At 38.0% G+C, this 25908-nt stretch overlaps 1 protein-coding gene across 1 annotated transcript in view; it reads right to left on the bottom strand.

Moving 5' to 3' along the window:
* Nucleotides 1-25908, bottom strand: part of fbxw7 (F-box and WD repeat domain containing 7) — a 131931-nt gene that overhangs the window by 63630 nt on the left and 42393 nt on the right. The window contains exons 4-5 of the mRNA XM_037689953.1: nucleotides 22213-22461; nucleotides 21533-22051 (exon numbers count right to left, since the gene is read on the bottom strand). Of these exons, the coding sequence (XP_037545881.1) occupies nucleotides 21533-22051; nucleotides 22213-22392 (699 nt within the window). The 5' untranslated portion in view covers nucleotides 22393-22461. The remainder of the gene's footprint in view (nucleotides 1-21532; nucleotides 22052-22212; nucleotides 22462-25908) is intronic.

The following is a 25908-nucleotide window of genomic DNA, read 5'->3' as shown; positions in this document are numbered from 1 at the left end:
TTAAAGCTGGACAGGACTGGCAAAGTAATGAGGCTGTGGTAAATACTGTGTACATGTTTTTGAATGTTGTGGGCCTGTTGAGGAAACAAAGCTGAGAAATCTAATGTAGCCATGGAGTCCTCATTACTGTCATCCATCACGGTAGAATAACAGAATAAAAACGCACATATGGCCTTGCTGCACTGCATACATCAATGCATTGTTGTATTTCTGTATATCATAGATTGTTTTGTAGTATATAGATAAATGAATCTCTCAAATGTACCTCTATTATTTTCAATTAAAAAATGGGTATTGATTACTTTGTTTTACTGCCTTGCAGAGGCTTTGAATTGCACATTAAACTGCACATTCAACAGGGAACTGCACCCAGGTAAATATTTGATTTCTGGCTGTGAAAAACAAACAGAAAAATGTGTTGTGGAGCCAGAAGAAAACATATTTTTATATCTACCTGTGAACTTTATTGGCTTTCTTGAAGATAAAGAAAGTGGCAATGGTTTTAAAAAATAATAATAATAATAACTTTTGAAGGGCAGGGCATATTTTAAGGGTAAAATCCAAGAAGATTGGAAGAAGATTTCCCTGACCTTAAACATTTAAATGCTGCTATATTCATTCATCCACATCTCCTCACTACAGACTCGTATTCAGGCTGCTGTTTAAAAAAACTTATCATTTTACATTATTAGCGTTTAGCGTACATCTTAGATCTTTTAGCGTATCGTTTAGCGTTCATTTAGCATATATCTTAGTGTATATCTTAGATCCTTATACAGTAGTCGCTCGCTACTCTGTGGTTCGACTTTCACGGACTCGCTCTTTCGCGGTTTTTCAAAATAAGAATGGACATGACATACAATTGGCTGACTGGTGGATGAGCCACACGATCGGCATGTTTTTTTTATTTATTTTAAATTACGTAGCACCTGCTGCACCTGTGTGCAGCGAGAAGCTACATGTCAATCTCTGTTTGGCAGCGGAGAAGTGGGCGTGGCCAAGTGCTGGCAGAGAGCAGCCGGTGGCAGAGAGAGGAGATCATGACATGCTGTTCTCTTTTAGAGAATTTAGAAACATTGTTTATAATATTGCAAGAGTGTGGGAAGTGTTTAAAACACACACACACACACACACATATATATATATATATATATATATATATATATATATATACATATGTGTGTGTATGTGTATATATGAATACAAAAATAAACTACTACTTATTACTTGCACAATTACTTCTACTTGGCTGTCTTTCACTAAATGTGGGGAGATGAGAACAGAAACTCCCACAATAAACAAGGGACTGCTGTATGCTGTTTCTTTTTATACTTTGGCTATTTTGGGGTGTAACTGGGATCTTGTGTGCATAAAAAGTTGTTCCACTTCATATACCACATGTGATGTGAATGACGGTGAAGATATTTGAACTTGAAACCAAAGTTAAACTGGTGTCATACAAGTACAAATTAGTGATGTTAAAATTAGTACCGGTAATGACAATATACATCGTCAGCAGGGTTATTGGTTAATTATTAGCTGCCTTCCACCTCTCCAAGACCTAATTTAAGTTTACAACAATAACAAGGCAAAAACATTGAGCATTACTTTTGCCTTATTCACCAATGTATAAATACTGAACATACATCATCAAGAACTAATGGTGTCAAGATGCATTCTAATCATGAGGATCAATGTATTCTTTTTACATGTAAACAAACCAGCTCAAATGTGACTGAAAGAACTACCTAAACTATAAGAGGACTTGGAATTTGAAATTTGAAGGCATCCTGTGCCCAACACCTTCCCATCTAAATATTCTATATTAATTTCCAGAAGTTATGTGGGTTTTAAGAAATGTACTCACATCTACTATATTTGTTATTAATAGGGGTGCACCGATTTATTGGCCCCGATTTCTTTAATTTTGGGAGATCGGCCGATACTTACATGAGAAACTGTTTTTATAGATTTTTTTTGTAGTTTTATCAACAATTGTCTAAACTTCATTCAGAGCACTACCTCGTGGCCAGTTAAAACAAGTTTGTATTGTTTCTAGGAGATTGTTCAAGGGTATGTTTTTCAACAAAATAAGATTGGAAAATTGAAGGAGCATTGTGACTTTATAACACCTGACAGTGTCGCTTATAAAACAAAATCGATATCGGCCAAAATCTGAACCGGCAGGTCAGGCTTTTTAGAGATTGGTGATTGGTTAGAAAACTGCAATCGGTGCACCCCTAGTTATTAATCATAATAAGCTGTGTGCACAAGCTGTAAGTCCAACTGGAAATCAAACTAGGACTGAAAATACAAAGAAAGGTATACTCTGAGCAGCATATTGCCGAGGGAACGACCCTTAAAGCCAGCTTCCTGCCTAACCCCTGAGCAATATGAGCTGGTGATAACACTCGAGAGAAGGTTTGAAGTACTTCTTTTACACACACCTTTCCAAATGGTGCTTCACTGTTATTATCCCTCAGCAGAAAATAATTTCCCTTCACGCTGAATAAAGCGTGTATACGTCGATACACAAACTCATGCAGGGGGACGAATTAAAAAATTGATATACAAAGATGGAATTATTAGATTTTTTTTTATGTGTGCATAATGTTTATTCAACATAGAGTCACAGCTGTAACGTGCAGCAAGAGCACATATGAAGATAAACTCATTCCAAAGAGTTACATTTCCTTTAGATGGAGGCTCTGGCACAGTGAGACAAAACTAAATAAAATTGTGAAAGATCAACACAAAAATCCCTGCTTTATGCTCTCTGCTGATTTGACCTCCGTGCAAATGAGCCGCCTGGAAGCAAGTTATTAATGTTTGCAGACGCCAGACAGAAAAGAAAAATGTCAACAGTCGAGGCATGATATAAAAATGATCTGCAACTGCAGTGTTGTCTCTCATTTTGAGAAGACCGACGATGGCGTTAAACATATTGGACGCTTCAGTCTAGACAAATTAAGGCACTGGAAGCTAGGGGACGCATCAAGACACTGGGGTGATAGCTTTGTAGAAAAAAATGGAAATCTAATGAAAGACATTTATGTGAACATTTACACCATCATATTGAGTTGGGGGCGATAAATGCTCTTGATATTGGATGTAAACCACCAGAGTATTTGGTAAACAGTAAATTATAGCGCTTGTTTCATGGACTATATTATAATACATTCTTCAGCCTGATATTTTTTTTTCTTCATTTACAAAAAAAGACCTGCTGCATTCAATGTTGTCTTCAAACTACTTTTTGCAAGAATTACTCTGATTTCTAAATGGGCTGTACTTATACCTTTCTATCTTATCATGATACTCAAAGCTCTTTACAACACTATCCGTACCTTTATTTACCCATTCATACAGCACTCTACTAGATCTATACAAAGCTCATCTGAATCTGTAAAGACTAATCAGAGCTTTATCACATTCGCGCACCAATGGGACACACATCAGAGGCAATGAGGGGGTCAGTGTCTTGCCCAAGGACACTTCAACATGTGACTGCTGGTGGAATTGAACCCCCAACTCTCCCACCAGAGGACAACTGCTCTAACCACTCATCCACAGCTGCCTAAATGAAGACACAGTGTGCTATAAATAAGCTGTAAGGAATCCGGGCTGTTTAGGTCATTCTTATAAGGCATTTTCACTTCTGCCTCCCTTTCTTGCATATAAAGAGATAATTAATAACCATTTTTGAGAAACAGATAAATGTATTAAAAAAAAGATTCATTAAAAGTATTTGCTTTGCGCGTCTTTATCATGAAAGAAAAAAACATACTTGGGAGTCTGCAATGCACTTTTAAATTAATGTATAAAATGTATGTACACATGGTTTTTCAATCAAAAATGAACCAGACAGACAACTTTTTGTAATAAACTGAGTGTGACGTATAAGTAGACAGCTCAGAGGATCCGAGCTTTATATTTTGACCCTATATTAAAAACAGGGTGTGCTGCTGCAGCACCAGGTCCTCAGTTATTTCTGTGCTGCTTCATGTCATGGCCAGTTGCAGCACTGACGACCTCAATGTTTCTTATGACGTGCAACCCACCAAACAACACAGCGCTGAAGGCTGAGAAGAACACTGCCTGTTTACTTCCAGCTCCAAGTCATGCAGCAAAGAAATCATGTCCTCAAAGGTTTGTTTTTACAGTGGGAAAATATCATGACTGCAAAATTACTATCAGTTAATGAGGGATGCAGCTAACTAGTCAAGTTAGTGTGTGTTAGTTAACCTGCTTTCTTGAATACATTTTATTATCAATCATTGTATTCTGTGTATTAACACGAGATAAAATAATTCAATAAGTCAACTTTGCTTTTAACAAAGTTTCTGAAGTACACAAAAAAAATTACCATTTTATTTAGCGCTTTGCTTTCAAACTGAGTTGTTCTTCAATATTTAAACAAAAGCTACAGATCTCTTGGCACTACCTTTACAAGGAAATGTTTCCAAGGATTTTGTATTTTTTGCTAAATTACCACTGCACTACCCTTTATGGATTCATTATAAGAGCTTCCTTAGTCTGTTATTGTAGTATTGAGTGCTCCAATCATAGTCATGACAACCTGAGCATTTACTGAAGCTCTTAGGACCGTCTGCTCGTGGAGAATTAGTGAATAGGAGAGAGCTGCAGCCTGGCTGGGGGGGACACATGAGCAGCTTTTGCATATTTATTATAGTAAAAGGGAGAGATGGGGAGGGGAAAAATAGCGTTCATATATGATTCAGGCAGAGGAGAAAAACAGCGAAGCGTCTATAATTTCACAATGTGCAATATTAAGGTGTAAACTGACTGCAGCAGTAAGACAGAAGATTTTTTTCTGACACACAGAGCCTACAGAGCAAAACAAATTAGACATGAAGGATGCACATAAAGGAACACTTGTGATTTGGTAGAACAACATCCAGCATGACAGATTTAAATTCCCTCAACTTTAAGTTCATGCTGCCCCCTACAGGCAGCAGTGGCAATGTGAGCAGCTGAGACCTGATGCACACAGCTTGTTAGTCATGCGTGTCTGGTTTTTTATCCTACAAGTGTATTCTAAATAAACAAAAGTCTGAAATTGTAAAATTCTAAATGCTGAACAAAATAAAACATGTCTTACCTGGATGTTAGCAGCAAATCGTGACAGAATGGAGAGGCATGGGAGGGAAACATAAGAGAATAATTTTTATTACAAGATTTTAACTGATAAATATATAGCAAAAATACTTACGTTTTCTTCTATAAACACAAACATACACACACACATATATATATATTTATTTATTTTAGTAATTGTGTGTGTGCATATGTGTTGTGGAGGGAGTTGCTGTATTTCAAAGTAATTTAATTTGCTGCCATGTCATCTTTTTGAAATGTTAAAATGCTAAACATAACTATCAAAGTTGGACATTGTTTAATCATGACTGGCACTAAATGGTTGTTAAGAGGATTTCTATTTTGTATCAACAAAGAGCAAACTGAAAAATATTTTTACTTTGATGTATTGCATAGGAGCCCATTCATGTGTGAGGAGTCTGAGTGTTTGTTTGGCTGATAAGAGCTAAACTTAAGAGTCACTTTTCTTGCAGGAAGAATGTCTGAAACACTAAATGAAAATAAGAGCAATGAAGGAAAAGAACTATGAAAATGTTGGCACAGTAAGAGTTATTTGTGAACCATGATTCAGTTTTCTGCAGGTAGGCAATCATCCTTCTGTTCTGTGCCACCGAGGGCAAACTGAAAGGCATAATTTCACTTTGATTTATAAAGAAGTCTTTTGTTCAGAAAGTCAACACATTTCAGTTTATACATGAAAGTTTTGACAAGCTCAGGTTTCACTGGATTCCATAAAAACAAAACTGCTTTGAGTTTTTCCAGATTCTTCCCTGACTAAATTCTGAAATTCAAACAAAATGCTCAGAACTGAAGTGTCTTAGGTGGCGCGCTGACTCATACTCTGCGATGACAGTAAGTATGCTATTTCCTATGGTACATGTATATGGCAATCATTCCTAATTTATTTATTTTATTGTATAATATCTGACACTGAAAAACCATGATAGCCTGTCAGTAAGAACATGTACTATGTACACTGAAAAAGCAGAACATGGATTTCAATTCTAGTATAGGCCTGTCTCAATAAACAATAAATCAATTAAATCGCATGATAAATGAAAATTATCAACCTCATTTTCATTTATCGGCTTTATCATTTCTTCTTATCTCTCTCTTTCTACTGGACACTGATGACAAAAGGCTCAACTCCGGTGCTCTTCACTGACCCCTCACTTTCTCTTTTTCTTTAAAATCCAATTTAACCATTTTTAGATCATTAAAAGCAGTTAAGCTGAGAAGCTACGAGCTAAGCTAACAAGCCAACCTCGGGGGAAAAAACCTCCGTCTTGTCGAAGCCCCAAAATTCACTGTTGAAACCCGTACCTTTGTGTAAAACTTTGTTTTTCTCAGCTGAGAACTTGTTTACTGATGTTTTTAATTAAAAGCTTTGTGTGAAAAATACTATGCTAAAGAGCTCAAACCACACAGAGCGTCCGCCATTTTGAGAACCGGAAAAAAAATGAAGAAGAGACAGCCCATGTCATGTCAAGGGGCCTCCCTCCCATTTTTCTTAAAGAGACACGCTGCTCGCTCCCTCACTATCCATCCTTCAGTTCATAAACAAACAGTCTTATACTGCCATCTGGTGGTCAAAAGAGGTACTACACACAAAACAAATTTAACATTTCTTCTTACATTTGACAATAATTACTAATTATTGTCAAATTTCAAACAATATTATCGTTTATCGCAATAATTTCTGAGACAATTAATCACACAGCAAAATTTGTTATCATGACAGGCCTATACTAGTATTAATACATGTACATGTCCAACTCTCAGAATTATCATCTTTTATTCAGAAGACCAGTGTTCTAATTCCTCACGTTTTCCCTGTGTGGAAAATATGAAAGTCATTTTAAAGGTTTCAAAATCGCTGAGAACCTTGAAACCAAAGTATAAAAACAATAAAACAAATGAAAGAATTAAAAATGTATTTATCCACAATAAAATTAATAACTCTAAAAGGCCAACCTGTATTATTTTAAGTCTTCTGTTACGGATGAACCATCATTTATGAACAAGAGCATGATTTTGATTAGATAAATCTGTGAAGTGGAGTTACTGTTACTGTTTACCCGAGTAACCCATGATCAAATGAAACTGAAGGGATAACACCAACGTCCTACCCACCTTCCGTGCAGAATTATAAAACGCTGAACAGTGTTTAGGATGTGATAAGCTCTCATTGATCTTGAAACTAATTCCCTTTGATCGTGTTACATTTCATCAGTGGTACCTGCAGCAACACGGCCCCCTGTGGTTTTAGGTAGATTGCTATTTTCAGTCTGAGCACAGCCTTCCCTTGTCAGACCTAGATGTACAACACGACACCGCCAAGGTCATTTATAACTGAGCAAATTATGAAGACGGATGTCAAGGCCTAAACCTGGCAGCCATCCCATCATCCGCCACGCACAGAACATACTGCTCGACAATGTCAAATAATGATCTGGGTCACATGGAAAGAATATGGTTTCTCTGTTGGATAATACGTCCATTTTCTATGTTAAAAGTACACATCATTAACTTCTAGCATTGACTTCTAGCTTAGGCCTAACTAAGACATTTAAAGCCGCAAAACAAAAACAAAAAGAGAAAATACATCTTGAAGGTGACATGTTGCAACAGGAGGTTTTTGACTCAAGTTGTTCAGAAGGGTGCATTCAAAAGGGGACCAAAGATGAGACATGCTGTGAAGACATTTGCATCCGTTACAACCACTCGACTTTGTATTCACATGTGGTATGGATGACGGACCAAATTAGAGCAAACAGGGTGATGTGAAAGGCAAAGAAGTGGTCTGCTGCAACTCTGTAGTGAGAAATACTAAAACTCAAAACTCAGATACATTGAAAACTAGAGAAATTAATTAGGCCCGAGTTGAGTCATATTAGGGAAAAGTGAGTTGTGATGAGACAAGGCAATCAAAACACAGCAGAGGCAACTGTAGAACCTCGGTCCTGAAACAGGTAGGTTGACTTGTGAAAAAACATGTATGTATGGAAATACACCTAATCTAATTACTAAAAAAGGGTCAAGATCAACACTGGAATGATTTGTTGGGGTGTTTTCATAAAACTAGGAGGCCTGCTCGGTCTCAAACTTGTTGAGTACAAATAAGGTTAATTTTCTTAACTGGAAATTAAGCAAAGGAGGTCTTTGTAGACCAGCCACAAGGGAGCACAGCCAGTGTAGCTCTTGTTTTGGTCCAAAGCCCGGGTAAATGGTGAGGGATATGTCAGGAAGGGCATCTGATGTAAAACACTTATGCCAAAACTAATATTAGAGTTCATCTAAGCCAAACCATACCAAATCTGTTCAGTCCCGGGTTAACAACGACCGCCACCGGTAATGTTGTCAAACAGGGCGCTGGAGGGAATTGTGCTACTGTTAGTCGAAGACCATGAGGAGGGAACGTGTCAAAAGACAGAGGGACAAGAGGAAAGTCAAGAATGTCCAGGAAAATGGGGAATGTGGTAAAGAGGTGAAAAGTAAGAGTTCAGGCAGGATGGAGTCAGTGGATGGAGAAAAGTTTTAGGAGTGATTTGCAACAAAATTCAAAGGAAAAATTTTACAAGACAGTAATGAGACCAGCTGTGTTGTATGGTTTGGAGACAGCATTGACAAAAAGGCAAGAGAAAGAACTGGAAGTGGCAGAAATAAAGATGTTGAGGTTCTCCTTAGAAGTGGCAAGGATGGATAAGATTAGGGATGAGATCATCAGAGGTACAGCCCAGGTTGATCAACTGGGAGATAAAGTTAGAGAGGCCAAACTGATGGTTTGGACATGTCCAGAGGAGGGACAGTGGGTATACTGGTAGAAGGATGTTAGAAATGCAGCTGCCAGGAACAAGACAGAGGCGATATATGGGTGCAGTTAGAGGACATGGAGGTAGTTGGAGTGAGGACAGAGATGGAGGAGGATGACTCCCTGTGGTGACCCCTGAAGAGGGAAAAGCCGAAAGAAAAAGAAGGTGTTTGTGCGTGAAAGATAAAGTGTTTATAAAGATTTTTTTATTGCTCCAGGTGATTTTAAAATGTTAAGAAGGTGCAACACTCTTCAGGACAGAGTTTCTATTTCCTCAGCTCCTGCGTCACACCATGTGAACTGTCGGTGCAGTGACAGTGATAGGGAAGCTATAGCAGTTGGAGGCACATTGCCAATAAGCATACAACGTTTGTAAAGTACCAAAACACATTTCCTCTGTGTTGTACCACCAGCTTTAACTCAAGAAGTATTTAGTTCAGACTGGGATAAAACTATCAAGTCAGTTCTTGTTAAATGACAGTTGGACACTAAAAACTATGAACAACAGAAACCCTGTATAAAAAGCACCTGATGCGTAATATCATATGCGTGACGTTATTTTCGTACATTTTGGAATACTTACAAACATAAAAATAAATCTACATTTTATTTTAGACAAAACTGGGCATCTTTTGCATGGAAACTAAATGAGTTGTTTATCTGGGTCTGCTGTTAAATCGGGAATAAACAAAAGTGTTTGGCGGATATCGGTGCTCGGTAGCTATCAGACTGGATCCGTATGCTCGCTGGAATGGGACTGCTTCTTAGAATAGCCAATGGCAGATGCTTTCCCTCTGTGTTATTTGCAGCCCAAGGGCAATGGAATCCACCGTTCTGCTGTGGTGTGGGCTTGAACTTAACAGAGAGGTTTCACTTCAAAAGGGCAAAAATTAACCAACTTCACTTGTTCACTGATAAAAGTTTGTGTTGCGTTTGTAAAAATGGTAACAACGATGAAACATAATCTAATGACTGTATATAAAAATGAAGTAGGGCGTATATGTACTTACACTGCAGCTTATGCTATATAAAATATAAAAAGTAATACATTGCAACACTGGAATTTATTTTATTAATCATGAGAATACAAGTGGAAGCTGTCCACTTTGATTTCTTTAAGGGATTTTAAATATTTGATAAAGTCAATAGAAAAATCAAAGCAAATATGTTCTTGTTTTTAGCTTTTAATCTTGTTTTATAAGACTCCTTGACCTTATTGTTTTATAACACTACTTTTTATTGCATTTTATTGTTGTTTATTGTTGTCTATATTAGGGATGCACGATATTATCAGCATGGTATTGGCCGATATTAGCGCTAAAGTTCAATATCGGACATCGGCCATTCCATCAAAATAACTCACTGATATAAAAGACGCTGTTTTTATAAGACAACCCAGTGACAAGGATGCCTGCAGTGGCAGCACAACGTGATGACGTCACGCGTGTCTACCTGAGCTGATCACAGCAGAGAGGAAAATTCAAAATGTCGGAGGTGTGGAAGTTTCTTTTTTTGTTGGTGAGGATGTTGGATTCCAAAGATTTTTGGACTACGTTGAGCCTCGCTACATCTTCCCCAGTCGGAGATATTTTTCCAACGTAACCTTAACCGAGTTACAAACCATCATTTCCGACGTCATTGAGAAGCTAATAGCCGAAAGCATTTGGATGAGTTTTACCACAGACATTTGGACGTCGTGTTAGAGCCCCGTTAGCATAATTAGTCTTACGGCAAAATGAATAGACAAATACTTTGAACTTAAAAAGTCTGTCCTTCATGCACAAGAGTGCAGAGGATCCCACACTGCAGCTAGGAACCTGGAACAAGCCTCCACAAGTGAGACAGCATCACAGGTGACTAATGCTAATAAATAACATTTAACACTTTTCATTTAATATAAGTTAAGTGCTATGCATATCGTATGGCTGTTACTGAATATATGTCATCAGGTCTTACAGCTGTTACACAATTTTTGTAGCAAATAAGCCTAAATAAGAGGGCTATGTTCTGACAAAAGAAAGTATATAAAATATTGGTATCGGTTATCAGTTGTTTTAACATATCAGTATATCGGCTATCAGCCAAAAATCCAATATCGTGCATCCCTCCCTACTTTATATGATGTCTGTCTAAAACAGGTCTCTCTTGAAAATGAGTCCTCGTGACTCAATGAGACTAACCTGTATAAATACAGGTTGAATGATTTAAAAATTGTATATTTTATTTATTTATTTATTTTGGGTGGGGGAGTTGATTTGGCTATTAAAATTCCCAGACACTTCAAACTGGTCATTTGTTTTTAAAGGTTCAGAAAATAAAAAAACATAAATTGAATTTCTGAAATGCGAACGTCTCAAATGTCTACAATTATAAAAGTCGAAATGCTTTTGCACATTGTTACAAAATAAAAATAAACTTCTCACTGATTACAAATATTTAAATTCATATGCTTTAATGGTTTATGAAGTATTTAAAGTATTTTATTTGTCCTTTCAGTTGAATTTAAAAGCACAATAAAACAAAATGTGTATGGCTATAGCTCTCAACAGGTCTTATTTGGAAGAAAAATGACCTCGATTCAATTTCAGATTTTTTTTTGCCTGGGAATTTTCCAGCTTTTTATCAAGCAATTCCACAGCAACATTAAACTAGGAGAGGATCTCTCTTAAGCTTCATGCCAACTTCCCTCCAGCGTATTACAATACATTGCATCACTAAAAGAAGAAAACGAGGGGGGGGATAATACAAACTTGGAAATACTAATTAGTTTCATACCCAGTCCAACTGTCGAAAATATTATTATGCATTTGTCTCCATGTAAACAGTATGAAAATAGTTAAAAGGCCTGGTTGTGTTTGAGGAGCCCCGTGACACCGTCAGCAAAGCTTTAGCTTCTTTAAAACACTCGACTAAAGAGACTTTTCAGCAGCGAAAGCAGCTGCTTTTTCAGGGCAGCAAGCTTATCAAACATGACTACAGAGAAAAACACGAAGATGTCGGAAATTCGGAGGAAGTAAAAATTAAAAAACTATTTTTTTGCCCCTTTAATGAAAGAGCATATAAACATTTGCAATCCGGGACTAAGTCAATATATTGATGGTTTGTACAACTTTACTTTCATCGTGTTTCTGGGTTTGTTTTGACAAAAAACTTAGGAAACAAGTTCTAATCATTTGCAATCTTATTCAATTGACATTTTTTGTGAACTGTTTCCACCTTTTACCCCAATTTTATGTAAAAGGCAGATCGACAGTGGCAGTGCATTTTTGGCAAAACAGATAAAGTACATGAATACTAAAACATATTTGGGGAAAAATGAACTTTAAGGAGAGAAAATAAATGTAAATGGCAGCAAAAACATAGTGTTTTGATGAAGTAAATTTAAACTACAAAAACTTAAAAACGGTAAAAGTGAACCAGAGTGAATAAGGTAAACTTGGATGATTAAGAGTGAACAGTGCCAACAGCTTCAGTCTCAATCAGATCTCATCTCCAAGTAGCAGAATCCTGTTGTTTCATGTCACTTTCGTAATCATGTAGCTAAAGGCAACTTAAATCAAATATGAGTAAGTTGGTTTATAGTATGTTTAGGGTTATGTTCTTAAATTTCCTTTAATGTTTTTTTTTTAATCAATGCAGTTTAAGCACTTTGTTCAAGAGGTGACTAGAAACTTCAGACAATTAAGTCGCTTCTCCACGAAAATGACTTTAATCTGCTCGCATCGGTTCAACATTAGCCAACTGTGTCTCCATTCTGTGTTCCTGCTCGATTTTTTGAACCCACCTCAGCCGTGGTTCCAAGCGAGCAGAGCTGAGCAAACGATTTTGATGTCAGCAAAACTGCATCCATTGACTGGCCCGTGGATTGACGTCACTGGATGAGCCAAGGTCAAGACTCCCAGCTTTGTTGCTATGCTGAGCAAGTTTTCAGACCCCGCAAGTGTTTTTATGCATTTATTTAAAGTGACTCGCAACAAATCAAGCAACTTTTTCCGGTGTTTGGAGACATTTAGAGGCGTTGCACGTAAAGGCAATAATCGTTCAGCAGTCGCTATCGTCAGCCAACCGCGAATACTGCCGTAAGCCCCGCCCACAGAGAAGGGAACACACTCCCAAAGGAGACAAACCTACACTTGAGAAAGAACAAATAGAAACGAGGAGATCAGAATTGTACTTAACCATGTCGATGTGGCTATAGAGCTCAATCTTAAATAAAAACAACTTGCAACCAGAGCTAAATAACTTAAAGCAGTCACATTTCTCTAAGAAATGTGTCAGTGGACAACAAAAACCGGAACTGAGACGCTGTAAGGATGCTGCTAAAGAAAGTTGCTATGCACTCACAGCACCTGCTCAAATAGCAAATGCATCTTGCTGATGGCTGCAGACATAGCTGCAATGGGCACGTCCAGATTGCCTTACTCAGGCCTGCAGTGCAGGGTGTGGTGGGTGACAAAGTGGTAATGCTGCTAAAACGACTCTGCTGTTAACAATGTGTATCTTGATAGCCATTTCCCTTAACAACTGTACGCCTATTCTGGCTATCTGAAATACAGCAGATCTTCCTCCTCAGTCTTCAATCGAAATATTTATCCAGACTATTTCTGTTTATTACTACTTGAGCTGAAGAGTCAGTATGAATCTGCTCAAGTTTCTCAAAAGAGGTAACAGTACAAAATATATCAGAATATCTTGTGGCCTTTTGAGGGGATAATGAATGAATGACTGAATCATAATGTTTTTAAAAAGGCTAAATTGGATGATAAATAAATCAAATCCCCTAAAAGTAGCACAAGACATTTAACTAAGGTAAATTAAGTTGAAGTATACCACAAAGACCAAGGAAAATCCAGGCTGTGCTATTTATTGACTGCTGCCACATGCGCAGGTCAGGCCACAAGGCTTTCGCTCCGCTTACATCAACAAGAACAAGAACTCCCTGAACTCGCCTGGACGATCCTTCTGCAACGCAAACGAACTGCACGTTTCAAAACTCTCAACCAGCAAAATATTTACAGTTCAGCTCAACTCCTGGCAATAAATTTGTTGTTCAATTCCTTCGTTTTATTTAATAAATGTGCATACTGCTTAAAAATAGAACCATATACATTTTAGCCATTTCTTGTTTTTAACAGTAATAGACACTGAATACTGAATAATAATACTGAATTGAAAGATATAATTAAATAATAATAATTTAATTGAATAATTGAATAATATACTGAATTGAAATGAAATTAATGCTGTTTAAAACTATCCTGATGCATGCTCAATAATCCAGGTAGAAAAATCCAAAAAAGTTCAATATGGTCCTCTGGGGCTGTTTAAAACTGTTTTTAAAAAAACTTCATAACCCATATCAGCATGCTTAGAATCCAATACGCTCTTAAAGCCTAAGATTAGATGCTAATAATAAACAAGAATAAACAATATTTTCATTTTAAAATTGAATTTTTATGACTAAAACCAATTTGAAAATTTATATTTCCATAAGACTGCAATTTAAACCACAAAGAAATATGTTTAAATATGAATTTGTCTGTTGTAATAACATGCTAATATTGATAATTGTTTAATTTGAGGCAAAATTAAAAAAAAAAATGCCATTGTCTTTATATTTTATGAAATTAGAAGGTGCTATCAATACGTTCACAGAAGTGACAAAAACAAAAATGTACTAAATCCTTAAATGAAGCCAACATATTCACTGTTAATTTTTGTCAGCATGTAAAACTACAAACGTTGTATGCATGAAAACTCTTAACAGAAATAGACAGCAAAGTTCTCAGTCTTTATTTTTAAGACAAGGCTAATAACAAAAATCAAAAATTGATACAATGAAAACCCAAATTAAACTCTGATCAGTTCTTTTCAAACACATTGTGATTTTTAACATTTTCATCTTATTGTGTTTAATTGTAGTGTTGTTTTGCTGTCGTATCTCGGAGATAAACCCAAGAATAAAGTCATCACCACGATGCAAAAAGTTGAAACGTCCTCCAACGCCGTGTAAAAAACTGGGACCTTAAAATGGAAGCAGCAGCCCGGTGTATTGTTGCATCTTTTAGTTAACCAAAACTACGGCTCGTAAAGTGTTAGATTTGGATTTTAAAGTTAAAGAGAACCTGCAGTTACACTGAGATAAAAAGAGCTCATTCAAAATCTTTGTCCACATTTAAAATCAACTTAGAACATTGTGTCAACTAATTATCTTACACTTAGTGAATATATATTCTTATAGTCTTAATAAACAATGTAAATATTAAAATGTGTTTTAAAAAGCAAAGCATTAAAATGGTTGGAGTATCCTGCTTTTAAAAGTTTGTCTTTGTAAAATAAATAAAGCAGAATAGAGAACGGTGTGTGGACATAAAAGTGAAGTTTGAACCAACATGAACATGTTTTAACTGGCCTTACTGGTTTAAAAAATGTTTCAGAAAACCCATTCTGAAGAATGTCTTATTTATTTCGACATTTTACATTATTCTGAAATAGTTAGCAGTCTATGTTCTTAACTTACTTTTTATACACATGAATGTTTCTGTTCAGTGCCCTGAGATGACTTCGGTTGTGACTTGGCCCTATATAAATAAACTGAATTGAATTGAATTGAATTGAATAGTTCAGCAGGAATGTGAAAGTGGACTAAAACTACTCTAAAAATAGGCTCTCTGCTCCGAGTCTTTTTAAGGTTATATCTCGGCGTTCTTCGTCTCCCGCAAGAAGTGAAATGTAAATCTATGCTAGTCCTTGAATCTTGAAGTGAATCATATCAGTAGACAAAAACAAAAGACGCTGTTCAAGATGGGCTAATTTGGAACACAGATAACGTTAAAGGTTTTTTTAGGGTCGTGTCTATTTTGATAGTTTACTTTTTAAGAGCATTTTTTGAGCAAACAAACTTTACACAAATGAGCAAAGTGAATAAGGACATCTCTCCACAGTGATCTTTGACATTTGGAGGGATAGGTCATTAAAATGAACCCAAACTAAAACAAGCCATCGTCGTGCTGTACTCACCCGTCTATGACAAAACGGTAAACCTTGAGCAATGATGTTGATGCTGAATATCTTAAGTACTTTCTGATGGGGTAGCAATTCAGGGGCCATGTCCTTGGGGTCTGCCAGGTTGAGGGCCTGGCTCTCCGGTGGGACATGTGGAGCCTTTTCTTTCCCGCAGGCAGCATTTGGCACCTTTCTCTGAGCGCCGCTCGATGAGAAACGAGGAATGGGGCATTGCCGCAGCATTGCAAAACAAAGTGTCTAATGGATCATGTCCCAGAAAGAGCCCCTGCAAACGCTGGCCAAGGAAAGCTGCACATAGACGGCTTTCCTTAAACTGTGACACCTTTCCTGGACCTACAAACCGTTGCGCAAATATATGAAAGGTGCGCTTGCTAAACTCCGGCTCGACTCAAAGCTCACCCACCCTCTTGACTGGCACCCTTTAAAGTATCTCCAGGCTGTGAGGTCACTGCTGCAGCCAAGCAAGGCAGAGCAGCTGATGTCAGGGACTGAAAAGAGGATGGACGGACTCTGCCTCTCCCTTTCAGTCAGGCACTGTGGAATCTGCTCTCATGACCCCTCAGCGGTGGAATGTGAACCGGTGCTCAAATGACGCAGCATCTGTGTGCACAGAGCATTTCCTCATTGTGGTCCTTCTGTCCAAATAAGTGGCCCACAGCTATGAGTCTAGTTGAGTTTATTTACAGACAACTACATCCAAATCTGAATCATACTAATCGAATGTCAGTGCTTTAGGTAGAATTTGCTGCATTTCCCTGACGGTTCCAAAGTGTCAAGGAATGTCAATAACTGTCACTGTCAACAAGGACGCAGGGTATTTCAGGAGAAGATCCCAGTTGGCCAAGTTTAAGTATGTGTGTCATGTACTTTTAAACTAGGGTTTGCTTGAATAGAGTCAAGAGGGAAGGACTTTTAAGTCTATTGAAGCATTTGCGTTAATCTACAAAGACGGTAAAAACAGCAGGAAGTCTTTGCGATTCAATTAAATCTAACTACACAAGAGTTTATCGGCAAAGACGTGAACGTATAAAGGTGCTCATGACGGCAAGTGGCGCACTAGCGGGGAGTCTGTGCCACTTGTGCTACACTCCTCAGTACTCAAAAAAGGATAGTTGACAGGGTTGAATCCACACAAAGTGAGAAGCAAGTGATTCTTTCACTGTGTCTGTTTAAAAGTTTAAACAGCCAACAACAAAGACTTAAAGGACTTAAAAGCTCTTCTATTCTCGCATCCACTATTGTTTGAAGAGGATTTAGACAACAGTGAGGGTCCTAACATGCCATAAGACATTTTAGACCCTGGGTATCAGACCGACTCCCCACGTTTTTAACAGATTGTTCAGCCCAGTTAAAGAAAGCTGATGCCTTATCGACAGCTGTTTAGCCAATTGAGCATGTAGGACTGAAGGCAAAACCAGCCGGTGGAAAAATGCCATCTAGGGAATTTAGCCACTTACAAAAGTATTCACTAGCAAAACATAGAACCAAGGTAATTTCACATCACCACTTATATTCTCACTGTATTTTCTATGTAAAACCTAATTCAATCTTTAAACCCTTTAAAGGAAAACTAATGTCAAAAACATGATGGTTTACTTTTACTCTCCTAATTTTAGTTTATGTTAGTTCAAGAAGGAGGATTGCATTGGGACAGCTGTGGCTGAGTGGTTAGAGCAGTCGTCCTCCAAGGGAGAGTTGAGGGTTCGATTCCACCAGCAGTCACATGTTGAAGTGTCCCTGGGCAAGACACTGAACCACTCATTGCCTCCAATGTGTGACACATCGGTGTATGAATGTGATCCAAAGCCCTGAGTACTTTATAAAGATGTAGAGTGCTGTATTCAGATTAGTCTCACTGAGTCATGAGGACTGGGTACGAATGGGTAAATGTGGACACAGATAGTAGTGTAAAGCGCTTTGAGTATCTTGATAAGATAGAAAGGCGCTATACAAGTACAGTCCATTTACCAGTACATTTTCCATATTCTAACTGCATTCTGCTTGTTAAAAGAAAATTGTATTAGAAAAACGTATTTGCAATGTAAAAAGTCTACAAAAATTCAGGTGGTAGTAGGGATGCACGATATTGGATTTTTGGCCGATAGCCAATACGGTAAAACTTATTTGGCTGATAACCAATACCAATATTTTAATATACTTTCCTTTGTCAGAACATAGCCCTCTTATTTAGGCTTTTTTGCTGCAAAAATTGTGTAACAGCTGTAAGAGCTGGTGACATATATTCAGTAACAGCCTTATGCATAGCCCTTAACTTATATAAAATGAAAAGTGGTAAATGTTATTAATTAGCATTAGTCACCAGTGATTGAGGCTTGTTCCAGGTTCCTAGTTGCAGTGTGGGATACTTTGAACTCTTGTGCATGAAGGACAGCCTTTTCAAGTTCAAAGTTTTTGTCTTACCATTGTGCCATAAGACTAATCATGCTAACAGGGCTAACACTTGACGTCCAAATGTCTGTGGTAAAACTCACCCAAGTGCTATCGGCTATTAGCTTCTCAGTGATGTCAGAAATGACAGGTTGTAACTCGGGTAAGGCTACGTTGGAAAAATATCTCAGACTGGGGACAATGTAGCGAGGCTCAACATAGTCCAATAATCTTCGTAATCTGACATCCTCAACAACAACAAAAAAAATCTACACCGCTGACATTTTGACTTTATCCTCTCCGCCGTGATCAGATCAGGTAGGCGCGCGTGACGGCATCACGTTGTGCTGGCGCTGCAGGCATCCTTTGCACAGAATCCCAGTTTTAAAAAAAAAACTATTACTTTAAATTTTAGATGGGTATTTTATATTTTGAATATCAGTTACGACCTGACTGCTAACTCCAATCATTTTAACAGACATTCAGGCTCTAATGTATTCAGTTCTGCAACTTGATGGAAAAAGTTTCATCTTTCAAGCAAACCGCTGTAAAGACTGAATTCAATAAAATGAGGTACAAATAGTGCATTACCATACACTCAAAAAACATGAATGTCTTGTTCTTAAAAAGGTATCTGACTCCTTTAGGCTCATTTGAAATTGTACATTTCCTATCCAGTACCTATTGGAAAATGACAGACTATGAAAATTTTATATAAAAGAAAATGAACAGACCAAAAGGCTGTCGCCATAAGGCTAGCGGCATGAAATAACCAGTGAAGTGACACTGAGCTGATGCTTGCTTTTGACATGTTGCAAAGGTTATTTGAGCTTTCAGACTAATCTTAGTTCTTTAAGCCATGTGAAAGACACACGATTCCAGCCTGCGACATCACCATCATAATCAGTCCCATTCAACTTGTTAAAAAAAAAAACAGTATGTGTATTGTACTTTCTGCATTGCGCATCCATAATTAGTAAAGTATTTCACTTCAATAGTATTTTAACTTTCTCTATCAGATGATTAAAGAACTTCAGACATCCTTCATTCTTTTTCCTGCTTGACCATAGAATCAAAGCAAAACATCTGAGATTTCTCACTCAGATGATGTCAAAGTTTGAAACATCCGCACAGTGTTTACTGATAAAGAAACAATTTTGAGTATCTCATTTAAAAATGCTTATTCAAAAACAATGACCCTATGGTAGCCAACATAAATCACAGGATTAAACAGAAAACCACTAAGTTTGCATGTTCTCTAAAATTACTATTGTGCAAACATCTAACATAAAACCATGTACAAGAACAGGAAAGCCAGTGCATGAATTAAAATTTTACTTGTTTTTTTTTTTTACTACAACTTTATTCTCACTCACTTTGCAGTCCATGATGAGACATACCAATATTGTGCTGAAGGCAAGTAGTCAAGAATGTTTGGCTTCAAGTAACACAGCACGCTGTCAAATCACTTACAGCTCCAGAGCAACTGAGGTGACAGCCATAACTTCACATGCAGGCTCAGTGAAAAGAGCAAACTGTGGACTTTTCACATGTGGTTCTATATAAATGTATATTTAGGTGAAACCCTTATCTTTATTACGGCTGCAAAATCAATATACTGACCCAAAACATTTTTGTTGTTCAATTCTTGTGTGTGCTATGGAGTCAAATTAATCAGATGAACAGTATCACACTTCCCCTCCGCAGAATTGCCACCTTAACGTGGTGGAGGGGGTTGAGTATCCTTGTGATCCTGGAGGGTATGTTGTCGAGGAAATCGGCCCCTGGTAGGGTCTCCCATGGCAAACAGGTCTCGGGGGAGGGGTCAGATTAAGAACAAATCAAAACCTGAATTTGTGGTTGAGTATGCTTCTTCATTATCTCTTTTTTCTAACAATTACTACATAAAATCCAGTCAGTTTTCTTTCAACTGGCCCCCTCTAGTGACATAGACTGGAAAAGCAATGCTGAAGTGATTCCAAATTGCTTGTTTGTGTGTACGAGTATGGTTGTGTATCTCTGAAGACCCTGTCTTAGACTGTGTACCCTTGTCTTTTCACAGTTCTGACTGCTGGGACTTCAATCTCAACCCAATAACCCTGAACAGGACAAATCATGTACAGAAAGTGGATTAATGAAGCATCCATTTTATGTTGTATGACTAATAGGCTGCAAAGTTGACCAATTACTACCAACATTACTAAGACAGATGAACAGTGATAGTAAAGTTATCCGTTATATTGTAAGTAGTACTATTCCTGTGGGAATTTTAAAAAGTAAATTTTGAAAATACTAACAAGAACACCCACCAGCAAAGAAAATGGCTAAGATAGTGCAATGTATCCAAAAGAAGTCAGATTATAAAAAAGTATAAAAACAGCTGAACAATAGTGTGAATGCTAAATCAGCATAAACACAATAAAATTCAATAAAATTAAATTATTTTGAAATATTTCTGAAAACAATCACAGCAGTCTAAGGGGAAACGAGATGGGGTAGAGGCAGGGCAGTCGACTCGAGACCTGAAAGTCCCAGGTTCGATCCCCAGCCATTCCCACATCTCCTGGTGTCTCTGAGCAAGACACCTAATCCCCAATTGCTCCCCGGGTGCTTACATAGCTGCCCACTGCTCCACCTGGGTGCATCCCAGGTGCAATGGGTCAAATGCAGAGACTAATATCACCATTGTATAGAAACATTTGATGACAACACATAGCACTTGCCCATAATCTTGCACATCAATCACAAAACCTCCTACAGTTCAGGGTTTAGAGGTGCCATTAGAGCCTTTTCAACAAAATGCTTTGGGACTTTAGAGGACCAAAGTAAATCAGACACTTTAACTCGAGTCAAAAACTGCTTTTGTAATTTTCTAATACTTGAAGCTTTGGCAATAGTTTAATGTGCATTGCAACGCAGGAAGACCGCCTCTAGATGGAGCTGCTGACATAAATAAGAACAATGTGATGCTGGTTCAAAGGATAGGAGTTGAACTCTGTGATGTAGAAAGAACCTTTACTCTGCATTTAGGTCTTTTTTGTGGTCAGTTTTATGATTACCTCATTAGATACACACCCCATCTCTTCAGCTTCAACGCCAGCTAAACAGACATGATGGCAAATACCCTCCGCACACCGTTTTTAATTAAAAAGACCAGTGTTGTGAAAACTGTCAAATGGCTGTGCTTACCTTCTTGGAAGAACTTTGGCGTGTACATCCCGAGTCCTGAATATTATTGGGGGCAGACACATTGTTCTTGAGAGAGGGTGAGCATAGCCCTTCTTCCCCTGTCCCTCCCTCCTCCTCTTCCTCCTCCCTCCCGCTCTCCGCTGAATGTTCAAATTCATCACTGTCTTGGTCCATCTCCTCGTCATCATCCTCCTCCTCTTCCTCCTCCTCACCCTCTTCCCTTCCGTGATCCTCCCCTCCCTCTGTCCTCCCTTCAGTCTCCTCCTCCTCTTGGTGGATGCTGCTGTTGTTATTTTCCTCCTCTTCCTCATCGTCTTCTTCTTCAAGGTGCGCCTGGCCCCGCTGTCTCCGCTCTGCCCCCCACATCCACCGGGCTCCTTTATCCTCCCCAGTCACTTCATTTAGCGGGTCTTCTCTGCTTTCCTCCTCCTCTTCCTCTCTTTGAGGGTCGTTGCTAGCTCCCGACTCGCCGGGTGCCCACGGCTGTTGCCTCTCATCATCAACCTGTGACGCCTCCGGCTGTGAAAAGACACCGGATAAAAAGAAAAGAAAAATCCCACAGGAAAATCAATCTGTTGTGCTTCTATCTGCGAAGATGTTGAGAGTTCTGAGTCGAGCTTGAAGGGCCTGGACTACTTCCTGTTTCAAGAACTTACACATAAAAACAAAACTGGACTCACCCTCTGGTGCAGCTGCTCATTTTCCACAACCACCTGGTTGATGTGCTCATCCTCATCGCCCTCCTCTGCTGCCTGCTGAGGTGCCCGGGCCGTGGAGGAGGCGTTACCTCGCACTGCCTGTCCCCCGGGGCCTCGACTCCGCCTGCTGCTGCTGCCCCCCGACAGCAGATCCTGGTTCATTTCCAAAAGCCAGCTTGCTACCTCCTGAACCTTCGCTAGGCTGTCTGAGGAGGGGAAGGGCTTGACATTCTGCAAAGACACAAACAAAACATTTCATAGAAATGCTTAAATCTCATCAGTTATGTTAAAAAAAATAAACTGAACACAGGTAGATATGCTTAGGTACGTTTTCATAAACTTTCAGATGTTTTTTTTTTATTATTATTCTACAGACTTGGACATATGTTTATGCTGCACAGCAGGAGAACATAAATAATGATGCATTTTGCTTCATAACACTCAAGACTGGCTGCACAAGCTCAAACAAAGATAATAGAGATAACAGCCTTGGAAGCTTTTGAAATTCCTGAAAAAGCCACAGAAACATTATGTAATAGGTCAAAAACAAAAGAAAATATAGTTCTACCATAACAGAAGCTTGGATGCTGAAGTTCTAAATTTACAAGCACATATAGTTCTGAAATATATAAAAATCTACACTAAATCAAACAAAAATAAAGTGTTTTGCCTTTAATCAGCTTGTTCTTTAAATGTTACATAAAAGACCCAGAACTTGGGATGAAACTGAAACTGGTCAGATCTTATTATCAAAATACAAATTCATCAGATTTGCACCATAACACTCGTATTATTCCAAATGCCAACTAAACCAAGTCTTCTCAGTCCAGCAGTCAATGTAGCCTCAGTTATAGTTATCACTACTGTTGATGAAGATGTGGAGATGTCCTCTCATAACAGAAGATTCTGGTGGTGTTGGGTAGAAAACACAAGAAGCAGGAAATTGGAGCTTTGGGTTCACATGGAGTTGAGAATGGAGAATAAAATTTAACTTCTCCACAACTAGCAGCTTGAAAATGAAGTTCTGTAACCCAAATAAATGGTACTGTAATGCCATAACAATTCAGCACTTATTTAAAGACAGTGTATACTATTTTAGTATGCAGCAAAGTTAAGTCAGGTCAACTGAACAGTTTATTTTTATTTATTTATTTTTTGTAGTTGGAACGTCTGGTCCTTCATCCAAAGGACTTCATCAGTCTGAGGAGCCACAACAAACTCAGTCCCACAAGCAGCACACTCACAGTGGGCCGACCAGTTTGACGGTGATCAGATGGTTTCTGGAGTCCGCCCTATTCCCCGTTGACTCCTCCTTTTCTACCTGGATTATTGAGCATGAACTTTGATGTTTTGAACCACTTTGGACATGACTGCCTCAGGAGTTGACGGGAGAGAGGGCGGACTCCATAAACGATCTTATCCAGGGGTGCACCGATAAATCGGCCCCGATTTCCTTAATTTTGGGAAATCGGCCAATAATTGCATGAGAAACCAATTTTACCAATTTTTTTGTTTGTTTTAACAACAATTGTCTAAACGTCATTTATATTTCAGAGCACTACCTCATGGTCAGTTAAAACAAGTTTGTAATGTTTCTAGGATATTGTTCAAGGGTATGTTTTCCAATTAAATAAGATTAAAAATTTGAAGGTGCATTGTGACCTTATAACACCTGACAGTGTCGCTTATAAAACAAAATTGGAATAGGCCAAAATTAGAATTGGCAGGTCAGATTTTTTAGAAATCTGTGATCGGCCAGAAAACTGCAATCAGTGCACCCCTAATCTTATCACCATCAAACTGGTTGGCCCACTATGTGAATGTGCTGCTTATGGGACTGAGTTTGTTGTGGCTCCTCGGACTGAAGAAGTCCTTTGGATGAAAGACGAAGCATTTCAACAACAGCAAAAAAAAGTCCATTGGACCTGACTTAACTATATCACACTAACTATATCACACACCTTTGATGTAACCACTCTAAATTGATTTAGATCTATACAACTTGTGTACTGATAAATAAAATTTGCCTGCATTTTGTAGTAAAGACAAGGGAGTTACTTTTGTCATTCTGTATCCTCAACAACCAAGAACAGTACAACTACACATACTTTCCTGCTCAGCGTTTAAATGTGAAGATTTTTTTAATTTTATTTTCAGTTTATGTGGTAATTTACTATTGGCTAATTAAAGTCAGTCGTTCCATACAAACTTTTAGGTTACAAACAGTCTGTTATAGAAGCTTTAAGGGTTTGAACAGACATTTTAAATGCTCATCTGTAACTAATCTGAACTGTGACAAGTTAGAAATCAGCTATACCTACTACAGTTCCCACAATCCAGCACATAAAGTAGAAAAATACTTTGAGGATGCTCATAATTTTTCCATTTCAGCTCACACCAATCTCCTTGACCTTGAGGGACAAGTTACTGGACCCTTTGTGAAACTTTTCCTCTTTGGAGTATAGTCCCAATGCTGCTGTGGTGGGAAGCATTAGACCTATCTCAGATTGCATAGCCCCCTCTCTAGGGACAGGCAGTCCATGGCAGTGAGTCTAGAAAAGGAAGGCTATGAATAGCTAAAATTTCTCTGCCTTTTACTGGAACAAGCGGGATTCTGTAATCAGTGTCCTTAACACAGCTTGAAATGTGCTGCTTGTTGTTGTTCAGACAGCTGTGAACTGTGCAAACACTTTGTCAAACAGACAAACTGAAGAAAAGCCTGGAATTGAACAAACAAATGTGTTGTTCCTCAGTTCTGTCTTTTTAATTATTTTTAATCCAGCAGAAGTTGCAGCTCAAAAATCTCAATGGTAATCAGAAATCTTAACAATAGCAACTAAATGCATAAATTGTCTTTTTAAAGTTTAAAACGTGGTTTCAATTGTGTTTTGGAGAACCCAACATAAAATTAAATTGAATTTTTGTTGTACGTGCCTTTAGCTTGCACACACAAGTTTCATTCATCCGCCTCTATTCTTAGTCCTGCTGGAACTGTGAAGTGGGCAAAAATAGCTTTGAGGAACAGAGAAGAGCAGGTGTGAATTTGTGTCTTAATAGAAAACGTCAGAGACCAAACACAGAAAACATTATCAGAGCTGTTAAAAAGCAAGATAAGAACAAATTATTTAGTTTGGAATACAGCCTTCTTCATAATTGCAAAAAAGAAACAACAAAAAGGGATTTTGTTTCACGAGAAACAAAGTTGACGTTCTCCAGAAAATAACTAAATCATCTGCAGCATCTACAGTCATTCAGTCATCGTAACAAAAAGATACATTCATTCAAACTAATGTACTTTTACTTTAAGACTAGTGTCTCCTACTCAGCAAGGAGGAAAAAAAAAAACCCACTGAAATAATAACAAAAAATAATTAGATATAAAATATAATAAAATATATTTCAGTGAGAGCATAACTCTGAACAAGACAACATAGGATCCACTTTACATAAACTCTTTTTTATACTGCAAGGTATTGTTAGATGAAACTCAGCTTGTGTTAGCAAAGATGTTCTCGTGACTAATTAACAAAGCTGCTAAATCCATATTACAAACCACAGAAAAAGAAGGATTAGACAAATTTTAGGGATGCATGATATTATCGTCATGATGCCGGTATAGGCCGATGTTAGCGATAAAGTTAAATATCAGACATTGGCCATTCCATCAAAATAATTCAC

The sequence above is a fragment of the Nematolebias whitei genome, chromosome 16 (genome assembly GCF_014905685.2).
Source record: "Nematolebias whitei isolate Nwh7 chromosome 16, NemWhi1, whole genome shotgun sequence".
Lineage (NCBI taxonomy): Eukaryota > Metazoa > Chordata > Actinopteri > Cyprinodontiformes > Rivulidae > Nematolebias > Nematolebias whitei.
The sequence above is the reverse complement of the archived record's forward strand: the minus strand, read 5'-3'. Positions and strand labels throughout refer to the sequence as shown.